The 24286-nt window shown below is 41.0% G+C and overlaps 1 protein-coding gene across 1 annotated transcript in view; it reads left to right on the forward strand.

Moving 5' to 3' along the window:
* Nucleotides 1–24286, forward strand: part of TAF4B (TAF4b RNA polymerase II, TATA box binding protein (TBP)-associated factor, 105kDa) — a 97956-nt gene that overhangs the window by 588 nt on the left and 73082 nt on the right. Inside the window, exons 2-4 of the mRNA XM_010574412.1 lie at nt 413–498; nt 14373–14418; nt 23988–24141. Coding sequence (XP_010572714.1) covers nt 413–498; nt 14373–14418; nt 23988–24141 — 286 coding nt within the window. The remainder of the gene's footprint in view (nt 1–412; nt 499–14372; nt 14419–23987; nt 24142–24286) is intronic.

A 24286-nucleotide genomic window follows, 5' to 3' on the forward strand; every position in this document is an offset into this window, starting at 1 on the left:
CCGGTCCTGCGCTCCGCTGGCGAGGCCGCCGCGGTTTCGGCGTGGCACCGTCGGGCCCGCCCGCGAGGGGAGTTGGCGGTCGCGGGCCCGGTGCTAACCGCCGCGGGAGGTGCCGCTGCCGCCGTGACACTTCTGCCGTTTGCGGTGCGGCTCCTTCAGCAGCGCCTGTGCCGCCGCCGCCGCTGCCAGCCCTGAGAGGTGGGGGGAGAAACAAACCATGAAGAAAAAGTTGGAGGGGAGTAGCTGTGCGACCCCCAGCTGGTTGGGGTGGGGTGGCTTTTCCTACCGACCTCGGCGGCCGCAGCTTCCCTGTCGTGAGAACAAAACGGAGCAAGGAGAAGCAGTTACTGCTGCAACTTTAAATAAATTTTAGACGCTGAAAGTGCTAAAATATGCCGTGATTTTTTTTCAGTGCGGCCGCTGGACGGGATCTCGGTTTCGCCAGGTACAAGTTTGCAAAGTCTAAGACTGTTCTTACAAGGATGAGAGTTTCAAAGGGTAATGGTACAGTAAAGTTGAAAATCCCCAACTAAAGCATTTTAAACGTGCTCTTTCCCGGGCACATCCCCTGCTCAGCCTGTGTGCTTTTCAGTGCCGCACTACAGACTGTCAGTACTGTCTCCGTTCCAAGCTGTGGCCTTTCGTAAACTGATGTCTGCTCTTGCGGTTGGCAGAAGTGTGTGCTGCTGTGGCTAACGGGACGCTACTCGGTGACATGACACCACACCACAATACGTGAATCTTGTTCCTTACGTGGTGTGTTGCTTGCTCTGCTTCTCAGCTGTTGCTGGCTGAAGTCCCTGCGTCTTCCCTGAAGCCCTAACCCTTTTGATTACAGCACACATTTGTCAGTGGCATCTGTGGCCACCCCATGGCTGTACAGCTGCTTCCCAACTGGCATGCTCGCTCCTCAGACTTTTTAGGCTGGCTCCTTTCCCCAACCCCATGGAGATTACCCTTCCTGGCTCTGCTGTCCTAGGATTTACTGTGACTGCCCATCACCCCCTGCTTTTTTCCCTTGACAACCAGTTCCCAGGCTGCTGGCTCCAAGCTGTTCTTGCATTCCTACAGCATCCCCCTCTCCAAGGGTCCGCCACCTGGGCCTGATGCTCTCTGTTACCAGAATGGCACTGCTTCTGCCCTGTCTCTTCAGATTATACAGGACCCTGAGTTGATGTGATGTTAATTTGGCTTGCTCTCCTCTCCAGAAAATGTCTCTGGCCCAGTCCTTGCACTGTAGGTCATGCTAAGGAAGGAGGAGTGATGCCAGCATATCCGTTAGGCTGTTTGTGTTTCTAACCATTATTTCACTCATACACCATGGTATCTGGGTCCATTTTCTGGACTAGTAGGTTGGGGGTTTTTTCTGTCTCCCACACACTTTATCATCATCTTCACTATCATACTTGTAGGAAACCAAAAGCAAAAAAAGAAAGGGTTGAAGAAACCTGTTTTTTCTAAAGATGATATGCTTCATGGTAATTCATGGTTATTACTGTATTACCTTGGAGTGAACTCACAGGATAACTGTCATAATAGCTGTGTGCCCAAACTGATACTATTTCTAGTTACTACAAAAGACAACAAAGAATCCTAGGAATGAAGAATGCAAGACAGCCATGGCCAAATCAGCATGTAATCAGAAGGTGCTATCTCCTAGCTGGTTGCAAATAGAATTACAAGGACTTACTTCTTTACCAGAAGTATATACTTGGCTCTGGAGAACTGGTGAGCTGTCTGAAAGTGCCCCAAGGCTGCAGGCATCTTCAGCAACTGGAAGGCAAACAAGTTCTGATGAAATACTCTGAACACTGGGAATTCCACAAAATATTTTTCTTTACCCACAAGTATAACTTGCTCTCATCCTCTGGTTACCCAACCACTGCTTATAAAATATTTCACATTGGGGTGTCTCGGTGATCACAGCATTTGAGACAATGTGGGTTAGATGTCAGCCACATAAATACTGCTTTTAAGATCTTAATGTTCCATCGTGTTCTCCCACATTTTCAGGTTGGTTTTTCAGCAGAGGAAAAAAAATAGGCTTGTGGGATGCCACAGGTGAGGGACCTTAAAATGAAAGGAGTAATTTCCTATTCTATTTCCCAAAATGGTCCAAATCAAATATGTGAAATTTTTTAGTATATTCCTATTTCCATGCAAAATACGGAAGAACAGTGTTTGTAGTTCAACTGTATCAGTTTTTAGAGGAAGATATAAGATCATTCATTCATAGTAACTAAAACCATCTCCTTTGATAATTTTGTCTGACGAGTATATTAAATCCATTTATTCCCCTTTGTGACGATTTTTCATTCATATGTTTAACATTTTGGACTTCTGCATTCATAAATAGCAACAGATCTAAAGAAACATTGAAAAAAGAGTCCACAGCTCCACTTTTTTTACCATGCAAATGGCAATTCACACTCAAAATCAACATTTAAATAATGGCACAGATGCATACAAGCAGGGAAATAGAGAGCTACAATGGAAATGTGCCACATGTCTCAGAACACATAACCACAACAGGGTGTCTCTTTTATGACTTTCTTAATGCACTGCAATATGCCTAGATATCAAAGGACATATGGTATATTTTCTCTTTAATTGCACATTTCTTTGCTCTTGTGAGTTACTCACAACCTTAGCATTATTTAATTGTAATTTAGATGCATAAATCTAGACCATTGTCTAGAATTCCAAATTCAAATATGTTTCAATCAGATCTTCTTCCACCTCTGTTCCAGCTTTTGTCAGTGTAGTGTCTTTTTTCTTGATGGGCATGTCATATTTTTTGGAGAGAAAAGAATGCAGGCAGAGGTAGAACTCCTTTTCTGAAAGACTTTTCCCCCCTGTTTCCAACTCATGTTTCTCAGTAGCAAGTTGTAGGTAAAGATGTAGTTTCTGAGACGAGGGTCTGGAAAGCATTAACATTTAGTTCCGAGAAAAAGCTATCGTTTGAAATTAAGTGCTAGCAGTAGAGTGATTTGAGTCTTCTCAGGATTGTGTCAAAATTCCTCATTGCAGAGGAATTCACTTTGTTTTGGGGAAACCTATAATATTTGCAGTGATCTAGTCTTCCAACAATTCTGAGAAAAAATAGTTAGTTATTTTCAGTTTCTGTCTTTATTTTTCTGCCATTTTTATTATTTGAGTTTCCATAAATTCTCTGGAATAGGAGAGGTAAGTAAGAGAAGGAACCCACAGACATTGCCATCCAGAAGCAGGAAAATACAGAATGCTGATTCATCAACATTATCAAATTTGCATTTAAAATTAAAATTTCAAACTTAGCATTTACGAAGCTATATATACAGGAAAGAGGACAGCAGAGAATTTTATGGTGGCACCATCTGCTTAAACCTGCTTGACTAAAGGTCTCAGTATGAAAGTGGAGAATGATTCCCTTGAGTTAGATGTTCCTCAGACAAAGCCTTCAACATGTTGATGACAGCACCTCATTTTGTGCATTCACTTCAAATTGACAAAAAACCCCCACACTTTCTTTACTAGAGTAAGTATGATAGCTCGGGATCTACTGCTAATAGGATGACAGGGTGAATTTGAGCCTCTTTTTCAGGGTAGACTACTTTTTCAACTTGCAATTTAAAAAAATGGTGGGGGGGGGATGTTTACGCATGTGTTTTGGAACATCAGCAATACAATCAGGTAACAGAGCAGATCCCAAGGACGGAGTGTGTTTTGGTAGATGAAAAAGGAAGATAGCAAAAAGAAGAAATACTATTTTTGGTGTAGTGTTTCTTCACCAACTGAACTTGGTGTGATCTCATAACTTTCGTGGGATTTCCTACACACCCAGTCTCCATGTTAATTCATCTTGTTGCAAAATGGAGCTTGCACCTGAAGGTTTGCCTATGTAAATGGTTGAGTCTGGAAAATGGTTCTGATTCTTTTTTTTTTTAAAAAACAGTAACTTGTTATCAAAATACACAACAATATCAGAGTGGTTTTAGGGTAAATGGTGCTTTTTGCTTCCTAAAAGGGATCACACTAACAGGATAAATTTGTCTTGAATTTATTCTGTCAGCTTCTTGTCTGGGTTTTTTTTTTCCAGTTTTGTCCTTTATATTCTGCATTGGTTATTATATGGAATATTAATCAGAAGTAACACCTGAAATGCAAGCCTATATGTTCTGTTATAAAGTGAAGTACCCAAACAGCACTGTACGCTACAAGGCTATTGGTGGCTTTGCCATATTCCAGAGGGGCAATAACAAACCCAGAAAAAAATCATTGGGATGCTAAATTTTTATTCTAATGTCTGTCATTTTAGTCTGCAAATATAAATATTTAGAATAAAGAAACTCACAGCAGGTTCAGCAGTTTGCACTAATGGGAGTAAGTGCAACAGCTGTGGTGGGAAAATCTTTCTGTGTCCTGATTTTGTTCTCCAAAAGGGAATCTCCAGCTACTAGGAATGTATGCTATAAATAAAGAATAGCAGAACATCTAATCTAAGCCTCCTTAGAGCCGAAAATTCTTTGAGAGTTCTTAGAGGTTAATATTGTATTTTAGGACACAGAAGCAAAGCACTGTAGTTCACTAACTTCCTCATTTTTTGAATGTTGAAAGCAAAGCAGAAAAGATAAGCATGAGAAGGCACTGCCAAGTGGTGCTGAAGAAAAAGTAGCAATGATCTTGGCGACCGCTGAACATTCAGTTCTGTTAAAAGGCAACACATTTGCAATGGAGAGCTGTACTATTCTTCTGGAGATGCTTCTGGGGACTCTCACTTCTGCATCATCTGCATCATCATCAACTTCCTTCTGCCTTCTGAGGACTCATGACCATGAAGGACAGAGGATATGACTGAACGACTACAGGGGAGTGCTTCTACCTTGTTGTCACAGCTCTAATCAACAACGTGCTGAGGGAATATAGAAAGTGCAAATTATATCAAGTGCAATTTTCTTTCAGAGAGCCTGATCCCATGACCTAAAGACCTCCCTCATTCTGCTGGCAGTGCTCTTTCCAATGCTGCCCAGGATGGTGTTGGCCTTTGCTGCAAGGGCACATTGCTGGCTCACATTCACCTTGTCCACCAGGACCCCCAGGTCCTTTTCTGCAAAGCTGCTTTCCAGCGGTCGTCCCCCAGCATGTACTGGTACGTGGGGTTGTTCCTTCCCAGGTGCAGGACTTTGCACCTTTGTTGAACTTCATGAGGTTCATGTCTGCCTATTTCTTCAACCCATTGAGGTCCTCTGAATGGCAGCACAACCACTCGGTGTTCCAACCACTCCTCCCCATCTTGTAACATCTGCAAACTTGCTGAGCGTCCACTCTCTGCTGTCATCCAGGTCTTTAATGAAGAAGTTAAAGAGTATTGGCCCCAGTATTGACCCCTGAGATATATCACTACGGACTGGCCCCCAGCTGGAGTCCATGCTGCTGACCACAACCCTATGAGCCTGGCAGTTCAGCTAATTTTCAGTACACCTCACCATACACTTATTTAGTCTGTACTTCATCAGTTTGCCTATGAGAATGTTATAGGAGACACTGCCTAAAGCCTTACTAAGGTTGAGATTTTTAAAAATCCACTGCTTTCCCCTCTCTGCATGCTCAGTCAGTGTCCCTGTATTCCTCCACATCGCCTGTCCCTGCTTCCACCTCTGGTATGCTTCCTTTTTATGTTTGGGTTTTGTCAGGAGCTCCTTGTTCATCCATGCAGGTCTCCTTGCATCTATGCATGTGTGTTTTTTTTCAAGCAGGAGCAAAAAGGAGGAGAAGGAAGATGCTTCTTGGGAGTGCGGTCTGTGAGAAGAGGGTCCCAAAGTAGAGGAGGTCTGCTGTGCAAAACAGGAGACTGCATCCCTGGGGAGAAGTCTGGCCCGTAGGGATGATGGCTGCTGGAGCGCTGCTCTTTTCCTGTAATGCCACTGAGGAAAGCAGGGGCGCAACTGATAAAGGCAGGCATAATGATGACAGAAAGTTTGAGTATTCTCCTGGCACGCGAGGTGTCCTCCTGCCTTCCTGGGAGGACCTCCCTGCATGCTCGCAGGACTAGGCACACCAAAAGGTGGTGGGAAGGTTGAGCTCCAGGAGAAGCAGGGAGCACACACAAATTCACTTTAATTACAATGTCCATAGTTGGTATTTGCAAGGTAGGAACTATAAGCCTGGGTCTTCCCTTGTCTTAAAATGAGGGCAACAAGGGATGCATGCTAGAAATAGGTAAACTGCATTTGAACTACCCTACAAAGAGGAATTGACTGTAATTTTCTCTAAGCAACATAGAAAAACAGAAAAAAAAATAGAAACTGTGTTAATTTCTAGTATTTATTTTGCTTTAAGGATGTAGCAATGCTTTTTACCACTCCCCATCTTTTCCTTTTATTCAGCATGAAATTTTAAAGTATGACTCTCGTCTAAAAAGATACTCTAGGGAAGTATCACAGTGTTACCCCATAACTGCTATATATTCTTTTGCAAGTAAAACAGCAATGTATCTTACTATTAAGTCAGTCTGAAAATCAAGTTGAGTTTGCTCTGGGTATCAGTAAGAAAAATTCTGGGTTAAAAGACTAATTAGAAGCCTTGCTGATGGGAATGTGGGCCATAATAATACCTATGCCTCTCTTGTGTTGATTCTATAGGAACAAAAAAGGAGTCTTTTATTCAGTAATGTAATCTACACTTTATCATTAAATACTACTAGTCTTCTGATATTGATAAAATGTGATTTTGCACAACTTTCTAAATACATTCACAGATTAGCTATTAATATGCATATATCTTTGCAGGAATAAGGTACTGTTGGTCAAATAAATTCATTATGCCATTTTCTAAATGCTACATTCTTTCCTAGTCATTCCAAGTGGGCCTTTGATTCTGCCTTATGTGATGTATCATTTTACCCTGCTGATTTAGCTATTGGGAATAATTCATTTTGGAATAATTCTGTTTCGTAGGATTCAGGGTTTATGTATTTGTTGAAAATATTAAGTATAGATTTCATTTTTCATTGATGCTTTTCTTTCCCAGACTTCTTCATAGTGTTTGGTCAACATCAACTTGCAGAGTTGATTAGACACTGGCATGCATAAGAAATTATAACCCATGAATCAAGAATAGAGGTAATTTTGCCCTCTGGGGATAGGAAACCAAAAAATTAAATTCATCAGAAATTATGACGAGGAGAGCCAAGTGGAAGAGATAGTGGTCAAATCTGGTGAAGAGAAGCAGATGAAACCTCCTATGTTTATTGCTATTTATTGGTTCAAATCTAACTTTTGTAAGCAAAGTAATAAATTGTAGCACTAGAACAGAGGACAAAACTTATAATGGATTGAAGATGTAACAAGAAATTGCCTATGAAAACTTTTGCTGGCCTATTTAAAAATGGAAGTTTTATGAGGTCTAAAATAAGTAGAATTGATGGCTAGATTGCATGTACCTGTTGGTTTGGACTTTTTTAAAGAGCAAACAATTTATAGTAAAAGTATGAAACCATAGTCTGTTATTCTTCCTAAATGCCCACATATATCAGCTTATGTCTTTTAAAATATTATACAGTTTTCTACATTCATGCATGTAATATTTTACTCTGTGTGTACTTTACACAAAATAGTCACAGAAACCGAAAAGTTTGATGTTGGTTGTGATGTAGCAAAGCTTTGGTCTTAGGTAAGTGATAAGGAGAATATTTATCACAAGAAAGTCATGTAAAAAAGGGATGAGTTTTGTATGTAGTGTACTAAAGAGCTTTTCTTTCTTGACTGCTGGATAAAAAGATAAATTTCTGCAAGGAAAGAACTACTTGTGTGTTCCTGTAAGCCCTCTTTTGCATCAATTTGTTAGTGATGGTAGGAGAGCAACTTTGAGGAAGACTGAGAAAGCAAAGGAGGGGATGCTTATGTGCTATTTCAGTCACACTTGAGACTCCTAAGTCTCTACTCAAAATCCTGGTTTCTTTATCATTCATCATATTGTTCATATATTTTCTTCAGCCCATTGTCAAACCTGACACAGTGCTGGTCAGTTTTTCTTTCCTTTTTGGCATTCATTGTTTTGCCTCTTACCAACTGAGAAAGAAACAAAGTTCTTATCTGCTCTTGAGATGTCGACCCTAACATCCTTTCCATTAGTCTTTCTTAGAAGTTTTCAAAGCAGCAGTCTTCATCTTTCTTTCTTTTTACCTGTGGCTCTGAAAGTAGCTTTTAATAAATGTCCACCATCAAAACTCTTCCCCACCAAAACATCTATGAAACCAGTGACAGCATTTAAGTTGCAGTCTGGCATTATCTTATAGCTAAGTAAACCTCACAGCTAGCTATACAATTACCGAAAGCCATGGTTTTCCTTCAGCCCCCTCTACACTTACTTGTGGCCACGTGTTCCCACTGCGTCTCCTGTGCCATCACTTTTACTCATCTGATGTTGTAGTGAGATGTTTAAGGAAACTAAATTAGCAGAAAAACAGTTGCTTTTCTTTAAAAGCACTTTTCTGCCTGTTGAGTTTCACAGATCGGGAGCAGACGTTTCAATGTCAAAGCAAGGGAAGACGATTCCTGGGCAGAAGAGTGAAGCAGTGTTACCCTTCTTTGTCAGCGGTTAGCTTTTATATCACCTTTGCCATGACTGCACCTATAAACAGTGAGTATACTGAGAATACTGCTTATCACATTGATCTGTGTTGTCTTGCTATCTCCCTGGGCTCTTGTGTCTGTAACCACCTTATTTCCTTTGTTTTCTACTTTGGTTGTAAGCCTTTTGTTCAGGGGCTGCCTCCCTGTACTGTATTTGTAAACCACAACTTTTGCAACTTTGAAACTTTTTGCTCTGATGTTTACCGCACCTTATCATTTTTTCTTCCTAACAGATGTCAGACGTTATTTATTGTTCGGGGAGGATGACACAGCATCCACATAGCTGTTTGCCAATGTCCTTGTGAAAAGACTTAGTATTATAACATTTCCTCTGCATAACATAAATAAAGTTAATATTGGAGCTAAGAACAATTTCTTTATTCTCATCTAACAGCCTGGAATTTGAGGGTTGGATACAGCTGTATTGGGTACGCAAAAAAAATCTGTCACCAAGCCTCAAGAGGAAAGAACTGTGAGGAAAATGTATGCACTGGTTGATCATGTCTGTTTGGCTTTTGCAGGTATTGTTCCTAGCATTATTGTTCCACAATATGTTCCGTTGCAGGTATGTGGTATGTAAAAGACCTTTAAAGACTGGGTTTATGGAAAACATTGTGAAGGTGGACACTGTGGTTTGGGATATTAGTACTAGGATCTGACGGTTTCAGTTCCTACATAACTGATTTGAATATAGCTGAGGGATTCTTAGGGCCAGTGGGAATTATTTTGATTTTTCAAACTTAATTGGTCCCCCCTTTTTTTTTTTTTTTAAATCATCTTACGCAGGTCTGTTTGCATCTCATCATCAGGGACAAGCTGCTTGGACAGCAAAAGCTGCTCTGTACTGGTTGCAATGGCAATAGGCAGACTGAAAGGGACAAGAAAGGCAAACCTAGAGATCAAATTCAGCAGAACAAACCAGGGTGATACTGCAAGTATTCCTGGAGAGCTGGAAGACAATCTGGGGCTTGAATTTGTGCTGCTGTCCTCCTCCTCTGCCCTAGAAGCTACCTCTTGACATGCCCATCTCATTTATGAGACCCCTGTTATATATGAACTAACACTTCAGAACATTTGCCTCCACAAGGAATATTTTCCTTCAGATGAGGATTGAATGATGGCAAAACTGCATGGAAACTCAGCAAACTGGTTAACAAAACTGCCTAGAGCGTGCGTCTCGTCTCAACGTACAGTTCCACGCGACCACTAAACTGACTGGTCATGGCTAGCTGCAAGACGAAGGTCTTACTCTGGGCTGTGCCCTTCCGTTGTCACTTCTGTGCTGGCTTTGCTGCCTGGCTGGGGCCTGGTAAGCCAGGCTGGAAGCCTGCCCAGCAGAAAGATAAGCTGGGAAGAGAAGTTTCCTTGCAGTGTCTCACCGAGGCCAGGTGAGAGCCAGCAGAGGCTCAGGGGAAAGGGGAGCAATTCACCGAGGAAAACCACAGTAGCACTGACTTAGGCCAGTCTGAACTCTCATACGAGTGTGAACTCCAGGGTGGCGGCACTTCTTCCTCCTCTCTGCTCCACCCTAGGCACTGTCATCTCCTCCCTGCTGCCCTTTCTCATCCTTCTTTGACCCCTTGGGAGTTGACTCAACCCACTAACCTCACAGAGAAAAACCTCTTCATTTGATTGTCGGATTGATTCAATGTGCAACTGTATGAATCCCATAACTCTGTGAGGGAAAGGGGCAGTGAAGGAAGAAGTTGGGGGGCAGGGGGGAGGAGATGGAACTGTCCTTTTTTTGGTGGTCAAACCATTATTACCACTCACTTAGCATTGCAATTTGATGTTACACCTAATGAACTGTGCATGCAAGCTGCTACTGAAGAATATAGTCCTAAACTCACTGATCTGATGCAAAGTGAATTCTTTTTTTGGTGAGTTGCCACAAAGTTGTGTGATTGTTAAATCCGGTTCAGGGGAAGCTGCAGGAACGTCTATGTGGAAGTGACTGGGAACTGCTGCTTTTTTGGGGGGCAATCTGCACTTAGGTCATGCTATCAGGATGTGAAATGGTCCTCTTTGCATGCTTTCAGAAGGGATGAAAACAAAACTCAGCTTGTCAAAAAAAATTTAGTTTTGAGTTGGGTCAACACACTGATCTGACTTAACAGCTGCAGAACAGCTCATCCTAACACAGGGAGAGAATGAGAAGATGCAGTGAGGGACAGGAGATGGGGGAATCTCCTCTTTTGCTAGCAGCATGCTCTTAGATTGGCTGATGCTGAACATGGAGCTGCTCCCCAAGAAGGGGATTCCAAGTGATAGAAGAAATTTTCAGCTTTTTATAGTAAATGGCTCACCAAAATGATCCAACTTTAAAAAAATTTTAAAAATATCTCTTTACTTTTGGAAGCTGAATGTTTTCACTGGCCTCACAAGCAGGTGAATTTGTGGGAGAATAGGAGGATGAAGAACTACACCAGTGAGTGAATAATTGACTAGGAAATTGGGAAATCAGGAGCCTACTCAGCTGACTTTACCATCAGGAAATTTATAATGTGAAATTGTGCCTTGGATTTTCTACAGTAGCTTGTAAGGAAGAAGGATGTACCTCAGCAACCCTCTCTTCTTACATACTATTATGGTGATGTAACCCCAATTTCTTGGTACTGTGGGGTGGAGGGAGTGGTACAATACCAAAACCATGACATGTGGCATGGTAGGGAGCAGGGCACTTTTCATATGTGTTTTTGGAGGAGCTAAACCCATATTTAATTCTGTAAGTTAACTTTCTGTAAACTTAAAAACTGTTATGGCTTAAGATTTACTTAAAATTGCTGTTTCTGTGTTAGAATAAAGTTAATTGTGTGCCATTTTGAATTTGTTTCTGTCTTCACCTACCTTGCTTTTTCAGCAGTTTCTGACTTAAAAAAAAAGTTGCAATGGTTTTCTCCTTGAATAATAATTTGTTGCTAGTTAATGAAAGAGTCTTTGTGATGACTTTATCATTATGATTATGCAGACCTGGCTGCTGGTGCCAGAAGAGTGATTAAGAGCGCCATAAACTGACTCTTGAGGGTCCAGTCACAGTAGAATATACCGCACGCTGCAAATTCAGCAGGTAAGCAGTCTGACAGTTTTAGGTTTTCACTTAAAAGTGTCAGATGATCCTGAGTCTTGAAAACAAACCAGTTGTTTCTATTATTATCTGTAAAAAAAGGAAGTCAGGTTAAGTTTCCTTTACACAACTTCTTAAAAAAAGTTAATATCACTTGAGAAAAATAACTGGTTTTCACAAGAAAATAATCACCATTCTACCTCTTTTATTTTAAGGAGCACCTTTGCAGTTATGCAAACATAACTGTTCCTTATATGTATAGAACTGTGAAGAACTTTATTGTATAATTTGGAAATAACAATGCAGAGACACCAAACAATATTACTGTACAAAAGAGTTGAGATAAAAACATAAACTTAAAAAGAAAACAACAAAATCCCTTATAGAAGAGAGCAATGTGAAAGACCAAATTGAATGTAAAACTCACGGATACAGATTCTTAATTTTCAAATACTAAAGACTAGCAGAACACCTGTGAGCAGGCTGTTTGATTGCAACCATCCGAGATGTTGCTTCAAATCTGTTCACAACTGTGCCTGAAATCATGTTAAACCATAATCTAATTAAGCCTTAATTCCTGTAGCCTGTGTGGTTTTAACAGGGAGTAGTTTCTTTACAGTGAGGTCTGGTTTGCTTCAGTTATTTGTGTGACTTAAATGGAGTTGTGCAACTAGAACATTGACCACAAACTACCTTCTGAAGATGAGAAGTGAGCTGTTGATGTATTGGAAATGAAGAGTTTTATGGTGAATACCTGTATCCAGCCTTTTCAGTCTTGTGCTTTGCTTCTGTATTGGACCAGTAAATTTCTTAATTTTCTGGGATGCCAAAACTGGTCAGCTTTCCCAAAGTGCTACACACAAAGCAATGGCTGTAGACCTTTTGGTAGGTCTGCCTTGACTCCGGACTTTGATAGCAGCAGGAGTCCTGAACTGCACCAGACATCTGTCTGGTACCTACCAGTCTTGGAAGGTAAGTGTCAACTTATATATATATATATATATATATATATATATATATGTAGTCTGTAAGTATCTAAGCACTGCATATAGGGACTGTACGAAGAATTAATTTTATGCATTAAAAGTTTTTGTATAGTTGGTGTGTGTCTCTGACATTGGATGTTGAATTCTGAACCAAACATCAGTAGGATCAGGAGGAAGGGTCAAGCTGACAAAGTCACTGAAGTGTACTTGGGTTTGGAAATAAAGTTATAATAAGCGATAACAAAAATACATAAATAGATGTAAAAGCTTTACAAAGGCTTAATACTTGCTGCAAGAAATGGTAGTCTGTTCATACAGAAAAAAAAATCTATTCGAAATGTGTCTTCTGTTTCTTTGTGATTCTTTTGTTCACTTGTCGCTTTTTATAGAAACTTTTCTGTATAGGTACTTAAAACTCACATATCAGCTGTATTTGAAAGAACATAAACAGCAACTAGGCCATTATTAGAGTTTTTGTACCAGAGAATTTTGAGTCATACCTTGCTCTTGATCACTGGTTTTTGTAATTGACTGGAGCAGGACTGGAAGAAATATGGTCAACCGTTCAGCATACGGTCTGTTCACACTAGAAACTCTTCCTATCAGCATGCAGCTGTGCTGCTGGAAGCAGTAGCAAGAGAGCAAGCTGGATGATTATATTTAGGTTTCCATTCCAACTGCAGGGAAATGGTTGAATATGTTGGTTGGTCGTGGAGGCAATGACCAAGAGTAGTAGCAGTAGTATTATTAAAGGAAGACAGGTAGAGGCAGGGTTGAGGAAGTCCTCTGGCTAAAGGAAAGGTCACACCTGACTGCAGCTGGTGTTGTCCATACTTTGTACTCAGTCAATCAGATATTTACCACTTTTATTTACTGGAGTAATTTCATTGCGTTTGTGCCTAGTGGTTGCAGAAAGCTCTTACAGTGCATGAGCTGATGGGGTACCTCTTCATTAGTGAGCAAAAGTGCCAAAGCCCACTTTTCATCCCTGAGACCATGCTTGTACCAGACTGTCCTTGCCTCCAAAATGGACCAGCTGTGTCCTGGCTGCCTGCTCCCAATGTGTGCCAGAGGCCATTGTAGGAATAGAGATAAGCAAGCTCCAGTGTTTGGACCTGTGTGCTGATGGCTTTTCTATTCTGGCACAGGTATAGCTAAGGCAGCTGAAAGCTGCTGCAGTGGATTCGTCTCTCCAGTGCGGATGGGCGCGGTGTCCACCTCTACTGCTCAGAAGGCTTTGGACTAATTCTCTTTGAATAAGTGTCTTCCACACTTAGTAGTAAGAGGAAGGAGGAAGATCGCACACCAACATGTTGTAATAGCTTCCATACTTTAGTTATGTGTAAATTGGAACAATTTTTCTGTAGCATGGATTCAAACTCCCCTAGATCTGTAAGTGATTTGCCTTCTCCAAGGCACATACAAAGGTCAATTTTGCTTTGAGGCAAAGGACTGAAGGGCTTAAGGATCCTGAAAAGTCTTACCCTAGTTTTATGTATGTTCTGCATATTTTATGAATTTCTCTCTGTCTTTGTCCACCAGTGAAATAAAAAAAAACAAAGAGAAAGTTTAATAGTGAATATCACTTCTGTATTGACCTATCTTTGTTTCCAAGTGGATAGTTTTATTATGTAAGTATTTCTCATTACTATGTTGATACTGTAAAATGCACTAGTTTTATCAATTTAATATTTTTGCCATTTTTCTTAGGCCTCAACACTATTGATGGCTTTAATGTAGCTGCTAGAAATGGCAAGTAAGTAAACACTTTGTGTTGTCTCTATTTAAGAAACTTTGTGGGGAAAGTTGCCTTTTAGATAGATGCCAGGTAATAGCCATTCTTGCTGTTAGCATTATCTCCCGCCCAATTCCCTTTTGCTCTGAGATTTGGGTTCTTAACTTGGAGGTTATGGACAAAAGGCAAGGAGAAGTCCTAATTCCTTCTTTCGTCCTTTCTTAATTATCACATATTTGTTTATTTGTTTGTTTTTATTTTTCCCAAGATAAGCCTAGAGTAGCAGAGTTACTTACCGATGCATGTGATGGTGTTTTTGCTTTGCAGTCTTCTATTGTTCTATACTGTGATGTGCCCATCACACCTTCTTCATTCCCTGTCCTGCTGGGACCTGCCTGTAGTTGCCTCTTATTCCCTAGTTTTTTGCCTCAAGGGTGTAGTTAATTGAATTACAGTTCATGTTCTCTGCTTGATTCCCAAGAGCTAGAAAGCAGGGAAGTCCTAGCTACCATCTGCTTTTCCCCCGTCCTGTGGATTTCTTTCATCTCTAATGAACTCAGACCAAAACACAGACCACTGTGCTCATGAGCTATCATAATATTTCAAAGGTGTTTTTGAGCTGGCTGGAAAAGAGTTCTGAGGCACGCAGACAGACGTTGGATAGATCAAGCAATGAGCCCGTGAAAAAACTGAGGATTTACACAATCCAGCAACTGGTTTATTAATGACAGTATTGTAAATGTGAAAAGAAAAACAGCTTTCTGAATGTACTTTTTTCACTGTAAACAGTGCAAGAGACCATTTGTGCCATTCTTTTTTTAATCTGAGAAAATGCTGGTGGAACCTTGTCTGCAGGGTTGGCAGGGGTGTGTTGGCAGTTGGGCCACCAGGGATATGGTTAGGTGACAAAGTCATGGCTCAGGTGGACATGGTCATAATCAGCTCTTCAGTAAACCCAGACAAAACTTCTGCCTACCTTCTACTTCCCCTTTAAATGAACAAATGTGATTTATTATTATTATTACATTAGAATAATTTTTTATTATTATTAAACTTCAGAGAGAGGAAGATAATCCTTGATTCACTACAAATATTTATTCACTAGATATTGCAAGAAAGGCAATAGCCACAGCACTAGAAGCCAGTCTTGCACACCAGACCACGTGGACATTCTTCAATTCACCAGGAAGCTCTGATAGCAATTTAGATACCAGTGAAACTGAAAAAAGGTTTGAATTCCATTTGAGAGAAACCCTGCACATGCCTTTTTTTCTTCTCTGATGTAAAGAAATAGGTATCAAACTTTGGCAGTTCCTTCAAACAGAACTTCTTGGCTTTTTAGAAAAACAAACAAAACAAAACCACCAAACCATGGCATTTGTAAAATGCTGAATATAGATCTACATTGGTTAGTGAAATATTCTACATCCTGGCTTACTCGGAATGCTTCTCCCATGGACAGAATTTAATTTGAGTCTCTTCAACTATTGCTCACAGGACTGTGTTAAAGGGGATTGAAAGTTCTGTCCTTGTTCTACATCAGAAGAGGTTCTGGCAAACATAGAGTTGCTAGAATAGCTTACATAAAGAAAAAGACATGTGTGGCATGAATAATTTGAGAACTGCTGTTCTCACATATTTATGTTCCCAGATACCCTAAGAACAAGTACTGAAACATTAGGAGAGCCTAAGTAGAAGTTGCAAGGAGAAGTTGTTGACCTGGCGGACAGGCAAGTTGTGCGCTACATATTGCATAGTGATAATGAGGGAGTTCCAGTATGAAATGTACACAAGCCTTTATAAGATTGATTATGGCAGGTATGTTAATGTATGTTGTGGTGACATCTGTAACTTCCTTTCTGTCCTCAACAGGCCAATGCAACTGGTGGCAATGCTAAAACTGTGTTAAGAGTTTTTGGGAAAGCGTTACCAAGAAGAAGCTACAGGAGCTCAAAAGGACACCATCGAATTAGCCATCAGCTTTGCTAAGAAGTAATCCAGTACAAGGGGGGTGATAAATGCTTCAAGAAAAGCTTGGGCTTCTTTCCTTCATGAAAATGTGAAATGCTTGGTAAATATACTTGTTTTAATGATTTCATTGTATGCTACACTGTGAAATCTGGTGGAAAAAACATTGAACTTCCTATAAGGAGAAACCAGCCACCACAGGTATGTGTTAATGACTTTACAGGAAACAAGTATATAACTGGTATACAAAATCTTCTCACAAAAATTATTCCAGGTGACACCTGTGCATTCAAGTTGATGTATGAAATCTCCCCTAACATCTGGTGGTACAATGTTAGGTGACTTCTGTAGTGTCTCTGTAGATTGATAGTGCTGGGAGCTATAGTGATTGCTGCTAATTTATAACAGTGTAAGATGCTGTTGGGAACATCTCATGCAGCAAGCAGTGTAGGAAGGTGTATGGCAACATGCTGCTTGTGTGGGTTGTATAAGACATTATCATTGTCTTTTGAAAATGATAGCAGTGTTTTATCCTGTAGTGATCCTTATCACAGTATTTCTGATGTGCTGTGGTCCCTTCGTAGCTTAATAGCATCTGTTTCTTTCACAAGTGGAAAATATGGGCTTTAGAGTATGTACAAAAATTTACATTAAAAATATTATCGGAATACAGGATCTTCTTTTTTTGGAACAGTTACTTGAATACTTACTACATACTACAAAGTATTGCCAGCAGGTCAAGGGAGGCGATCCTTCCTTTCAACTTGGCACTGGTGAGGCCACACCGGGAGTGCTGTGTCCAGTTGTGGGCTCCCAGTACAAGGGAGACATGCACATACTGGAGAGAGTCCAACAAAGGGCCACAAAGATGAAGAAGGGACTGGAGCATCTCTCCTATGAGGAGAGGCTGAGAGAGCTAGGACTACTCAGCCTGGAGAAGAAAAGGCTCAGGGCGATGTTGTTAATGTATGTAAATACCTGAAGAGAGGGTGCAAAGACAACAGAGCCAGGCTCTTCTCAGTGGTGCCCAGTGGCAGGACTGGAGGTAACGGGCACAAACTGAAACACAGGAGGTGCCCTCTGAACATCAGGAAATAATTTTTTTTTGTTTGTTTTTTTGTTTTTTTACTGTGAGGGTGACCGAGCGCTGGCACAGGTTGCCCAGAGATGTTGTAGAGTCGCCATCCTTAGGGATATTCAAAAGCTGTCTGGACACAGTCCTGGGCAGCTGGGTCTACTGGGTCTAGGTGGCCCTGCTTGGGCAGGAAGGGGTTGGACCAGAGGACCCCCAGAGATCCCTTCCGACCTCAACCATTCTGTGGTTTTGTGACAGTTGGCGGAAAAAATAAAGACACCATCTTCAAAACTGTGTTCATTGTTCCAGCTCATTATGTTTTGGTGTTTTGTTTGTTTGTTTTCTTCCAGTAACTCTCAGGTGTGGATGGAGAAAAGCGGTGGACTCAAATTTACCTACAGGTACCTCAGGTTTCCTATTGACTGTCTCTAGGCCTTCAGCTTGAATAACAAATTTTAATGCGTGTGTGCTTTGAAATTCAGTGTGCATTTCATCTCTCCAATACAATAGTACAGTGACTGTGACTTGGATGTTTAGGAAAACAGCACAGAGAAAATGGGAGAGGGAACAATATGTAAACACACTTTCCCAAATATATAAAGAAGCAATTAATTTGCTTCGCATTAATGTTTTTGACATTAATCAGACTAACTTTTTAGTTTTAACATTCGTTCAAAGTTTAAAAAACCTCACTGCCCCTTCAAATATGAGAACAGTGTGGGGGGAGGGAAGAGAAGGGAAAAAAAATAAATCTTGATTTTTTTTTTTTTATTATTCACCAAAAGAAGTAAAAAGATAAATCCAGGTATTCTTTGCAGGCGCTTTTTATTTTTGATCAAGTAAATCAGCTTGTTTGAAACACCCATGGAACTAAAAGAAGGAAGCAAGATTGCAGTTCCAGGTTCAGAAATCATGTATTTCCATGCTTTTATGCTTTGTGTGTGTTTAGGGTGAATCAAATTATGAATTCCCAGTGGAAGGCCAGCAGTTCAGCTAAAAAACATGCACCTACTTAATCCAAGATGATATGCAAGCACAGCGAGGTGGAAATTAAATGCACCACTCCAGCAATAGTTTCCTACAATGTGATACTTGCGAGGATAAAGGAAAACAAAGACACAACCTTGTCATTTGTTGGTTTTTGGGTTTTGGTTTTTTTTTTTTTCACAGAGGAAAAAATAACTATTTTCCCAACAAAGTTGGAGTACTCACCAGAGTGTTAATTCTTGAGTGTTCGGTTTTCTTTTAGAAATAAAAATTTCTAATAGCTGGCATAACTACCTATGTGTTTATAAAATACTGATAAACAATTAAATATAGTACATATTTTTAAATTTTGAAGGTACCTAGTGGAGTATAGCTCTGCCTAACATCTGAGCTTGTTTAATACTAGGTCACAGCATGAGAGAACAGGAAGATATCCTATATGCTACAACAATTCCAGTTTCTGTTTAAGGAGGTAGGTGAACACCAACACCAGTTTCAATTTGTCTGCAGTTGGATTTAAGAGTTTACGGGTGTAGTTTGTGTTACAGCTTTCGCTCAGCCTTATCGTGGCTGGTGTTAAGTAGCAGGAGGGGGATGCAGCCCTCGTTAGACCCTTTGGTAATGCCACTGTTTGTTGCTGGCGGTCTCTTAATTCACCATCATCTGATTCGTAAGTCTGATTCTGACTGTTTGCATTGCTTTGAAATGCTTTACAAATATTTAGCAGCACAGGTTTTGCTATGGAATGTAACTAAGTAGACTAGAGTGTCACAACTGGAAATCTGTAGTATTAATCATTTTGTCCTACTCAGATTTTTGGTGCAAAAGATATTGAAATGCAAGTTGCAGAAACAGATAAGGGAAAAAGAATCTTAAAAGAAACAGAGAAAAATACCTAACTTGCAGAACAATTATGATAGCTGTTTTGTTTTTGAAGTTCTAAGAGGCAGGAATTGTTTACAGTGCACAGAGTTGCTAAATGAACTTGTTTCTTCCTAAGCTGAGTTCTGTAGTTTTCTTGAAACTTGATGAAGCTACAGTTGTGCTACACCCAACATGCTCATTCATCCTGCACTGTGCAAAGAGGCATATATTCACATATTCTTCTTTTTTTCTTGCACATGTATTTGCCACAAAAAGTTACTAACATGTTTTCCAGAAGCTGATGATTGCCCCCAGTTAGTGTTGGTACAAGAGATGTAAAATCTGTTAGAACCCCTATTTTTTTCCCTTTTCTACTGTAACTTTTAATATGGGATAATTACTGCTCAGTGGTAGTACGAGTCCAGTAAAGTTCTGATTTGTGTTCTGTTTCATTTACTAAGTGTTGCAATGCTGTACATTATTAATGAAAAATAGATTAGCAATGTCACCTTACATAATGCTGTATTATTATAGGCCCTGCAGCTTCAGTGATAAAACTGCTTTCTTTTAAGGCATTTTACCAAATGGCGAGCGGTATTCAGTATGACTTCTTAATACAGTTATGTGATTCTTAAAAGGTTAAGTCTTAGATCAATTTTTTTTTTTTACTCTGTGTTCCATTGAGAACATATTTGTGCCCAATGGCTAAGCCTTCAATGCTGTGAATCTTTTTTTTTTTTCCCCCCAGAGGCATTTTAACTGTACCTATTTCCTGTTACTGTGTATTTTCAGCTACCCATTTCTATTGCTTATGCCAATTCCTCCCTTCTTTCTCCCTCTGTGCACTTAAGCCTTCTGATATTTCTTCCTCACTTGAAGCCTCGCTTGTGAGGTGCGTGGGCTTCCCCGACCTTCCCTCTTCTGCGGCTTCGTGATGTAGCTTCGGGTTCCCCAAACCAGCAGGAACTGCAGGCGCACAGCCAGACAGGCTTTCCTCTGCTGGGACTGAACGTGCCTCACCATGTGGCTACGCTCCATGTCCAGTTCGCTCTCTTGCTGCTCAGTGTAGTCAACCCAGCTTTACAGCTTAGAACAATATAAAAGTATATGCCTAATTCTTTTCTTGTACCTTGATGTTGTACTTTTAAATGTTTTATAAGGTCTTAAAGCTGCAGTGTATTGTACCTCATGGAACAAAGAGTCTGACTTATTTATGTAAGTGTAATGTTTGGTTTGGTATTGGTGACCCAAATGTCCAAAAAGTCAAGACGGACAAACCAGGGCAGACTGTAACACTGACTAAACATTAAAAGAAAGAAGAAATCTACTCCAGTTGAAAACTTAATGTAGAGGTGTGGTTACTGAGGATATTAAATAGCCAGTTGTGATTTCACTTGGTTGTTTTCATTAGTAAATAAATTCATATTTGCAACTGTATTCCCATTACTTAATATTTTTGGTCATGTCTTCTATTCCTGCATTTCCAGCTAACGCATCCTCTCTTTTTTTTTCTTAAATGAAATTTTCTATTCCCTGATTTTTACTGGTCTTATCTAGAGTATCTCATTTCTTTCAGCATCTTTTCCTGAAGAGCTAGTGTTCTTTGTTACTATTTAACTTGTTTCATGGTAAGCTTTTAATTTTTCCCATTAAAATTAACTATTTTAACTAATGAGATTAAATCTTCACACACATTTCTTCCCTTCATGTTGCTGTTACATGCTTAAGTTAATTCCATAGTGCCGCCAACTCTGTCATTTAAGAAAAGCTTAAGGCAAATATTACAAGTTTCTCATTCCAGCTAATTTGCTGGTTGTATTTAATTGATGATTTATCAATCGGAGAGAAAATAAAACTTTTGTAAAAAGGACCACTGACAGATTAAAAAGCCTGAAGCGTATTAGATGGATTTTGTAGGGTTGTAGGAAACTAAAACCAAAGTGTTGGATGTGAAACTGACTGAAGTTCTAAGGACTTTTAAAGGTCTGTCTTTGGAAGAGTTAAGGCCTGCTGTCTGGACAGAAATTTTGGAGGGTGGGTAGTTGGTTTGTATTTTAAATAAGCTATTTGGAAGCCTCAAGAAAGCTTAGAACAGCAGAGACCGATTCAATGTGCACTGTGTAAGTCTCAGCTGTTAGAAAGGGGTTATGCAGATGAAACTATGGGCAGTATATAACCTAAGAGTTCTGTGAACTTTTGTTTACAGTAGTGCTTTCCTATGCCCAGAAGCTAAAGAAGATATTTCTACATGAATGTCCGATGAGCCCATTCATGGGTTATTTGAAGTAGTGAAGCAGGTCAATTTGCTAAGGCTGGGCATTCATGGAATGAACAGCTAGATATCTGACTTTGAAAAGCAGTTACCATTTTTATCAGTATGTCCTGGACAAGGTCTTGGGGTGGAAAAAAGCTGTAGACAAGAATGGTGACTTAATTCAAAGTTTTTTCAATGCATGGGGTTTTTTTGGTGGTAGCAGTCACCCAAGAAAATAAAGATTTAAAAAAAAAAATCCAAACTCCAGGTAGTGACAAAAGTAACTTCCCTTACATGTGCTGTAACCTGTTCAGTTATGAAAATAGCTTTACAGTCCCAGATGCTTTGTTCCTTGTTATTCTGACTGACTTTTTGCATTTCGTTTACTCTGGGTAATGAAGACTGCATACTGGTAATATATTACAGCACATTTTTCCAGTGTGAAAAAAGGACTCTTCCTTTCATTTCCTGTGCAGTTTCATAGAATGATGGGTGCCTCTGCTTTGTTTGGAAAGGACACTTATGGCACATTAACGTAGCCCAGTATTTTTTTACATATATGTATATTTCTAAATCTTCTGGGCTTTGTTCAGCATTTTTGTTTGGTTTTTTTTCCTCTCTTCATTATCATTCTGCTATACCTGTGTTGTATTTTGTATTGCTTCCTTTGCTCCTTTTGCAGCCTCCGTATGTTTTTCTCTCGCTATGCTGTATTTTCTGTTTCCTCTTTTCATGCTCTGCTGTGCCTCGCAGCTTTAGTGCATACAATTCTGTCTTCAGCTGTTTTTGTCTCTTCCAAATACTCTTTCACTCCTGAGCATTTGCATAGGGTTCTCAGAGATTCCTCTAGAAGTTGAATGGCCTCAAGAAGAGAAAAACTTGGCCTTAAGCAGTAAGCTGACGCTGTTCTTCCCGAAGTCCAAGAAAAGCGGACAGTGTGCCTTTCCTTGCATCCTCCTCCTTCTGCCATCAATCACTCTTGGTCTTTGCTGGAACTGAAGTTTCCCCGTCTCCTGGTCTCTGAGCATCCTTCGGCATGTGGGAGGTAACTCACCTTACCCTGGTTGTTACTCTGCGCGTGTAACACAACTTCATACGCGTAAGAGATGATGTAATTTGCTCGCACTCGGCAGAGCTTACTGTAAGGGGTGCAGAGACTGCCGCCCTCCTGCGTTATCCCGTCGCCTCCTCTTCCACCATGTTCCTAGCCTGCTCTTGTACTTATAAACTGAAACCATTGCTGCTGCTGCCTCTTTGGGATTTTGGGCCAAGTTTGTTCCGGAATGGTAGGCACTGTGAGAGCTGTGGCAATGAGGGAAAGGGGATGCTGTGTGAGGGAGCAAATGCTGTGTTTGGATCCTAAATAGGGTTGGGGTTTTTTCTGCGTTCCTGAATATAGGCTTCTGTGGCACTGTGTTTCTTACCTGGCATGTTGCAAATGCAGGTGCAATAGCTGCACTTTCTGTAATCTGTTAAAGCTACCAGTGTGGTGGTGAAACAATAGTGGTGAAAGCATGGTAGAATGAACTTGACATGCATGTAAAAGATTAAGACGCTTATCCAGCTAGTCCATGCGATTTATCTTCATGCCTGTTGTGACCTGTACTAGTGGAGTTTGGGAGGGTACAGTTACCTGTGTTATGACCACACTGGAAATCAAGCTGTGGCCATATACTTTCAGTTCTCATCTCAAGCGATTCCTGTTCTGTTGCTGTTTCAGTTGCTGCTGACAGCGTTTTAAAGCAGTACCACTGTGAAATCAAGCAAGGTTGATTGCAAGGAAATGGTCAAAAGGAGGAGTGTTTCCTTTGCTCCTGCCGTCTGACAAACCTGTAAGCAGCGGTGCATGGAACTATCTATCAGGGCGTGGAAAGAGTTGTGTAATTTTTTGCATTCTGTTCGCATTTTACATGATTTTCAGTGTATCCTCAAGTATTAGTATTTCTTGCCTGCGTTTCCACCTGAAAAACGTAGTTGCAAAGGATGTTTAATACAAGAGTAATTAAAGTGAAAATGATTTTTTGCTCCCCTAACATTTTGTTGGATTTTGTGCTTTTTGTACCGCTTCAATGAACTGTGCATCAGGCTTTGCTTTCTGTAATTAGGCCGTGCTCAACTCGGGCCGATGAGCAACGCCCCTTAAGTTTTATGGGCAAAGAGAAGCACGTGCGTAAGGACCCTTCAGAACCTACTGAAATTTAGCCCAAACTTAGCTATGACAGGCAAAAGCCTCCCAACAGAACGACTGAAGGTCACGCTGACGTCCCTATCAAACGAGCGAAAACTTTCAGTTACGCTCCGAGAGCCGTTTTTCTAAAGCTGTGTCGTACGTATCCCGTAACGATGGCGCCTGCCCTACGAGGCTGCTCCTCAGCCTTCCTCCAGGGCGAGCCCTGGCCGTGAAGGTCACACGGGACGGCTTCGTCCCCTCCGTCCCTACAGGTACGCGCCGCTTCGGCCTGTCGGCGACTTCAGCCCCGGTCCTGAGCTGACGGCGACACGGGCAACGTCCCACGCCTTGCTGCAGCCCCCCTTCTTCGTCAGGGAAGCCCGAGGACCCCGGCAGCGCCCGGGTGCCGCCGCAGGTCTGGCGCAGGTGGGCGGGCCGGGGGGGACACGACAGATCGATCGGGCGGCAGGAGCGGCGCCCGGCCCGCTCCCTTTCCCCTCCGCGACTCGGCTGCCTACAACCGGGGCTCTGCGGGGGCCGCGCAGCGACCCCTGGGGCGGGACACCCGCCC

This window comes from Haliaeetus leucocephalus, unplaced genomic scaffold, assembly GCF_000737465.1.
Source record: "Haliaeetus leucocephalus isolate CR32 unplaced genomic scaffold, Haliaeetus_leucocephalus-4.0 Scaffold428, whole genome shotgun sequence".
Lineage (NCBI taxonomy): Eukaryota > Metazoa > Chordata > Aves > Accipitriformes > Accipitridae > Haliaeetus > Haliaeetus leucocephalus.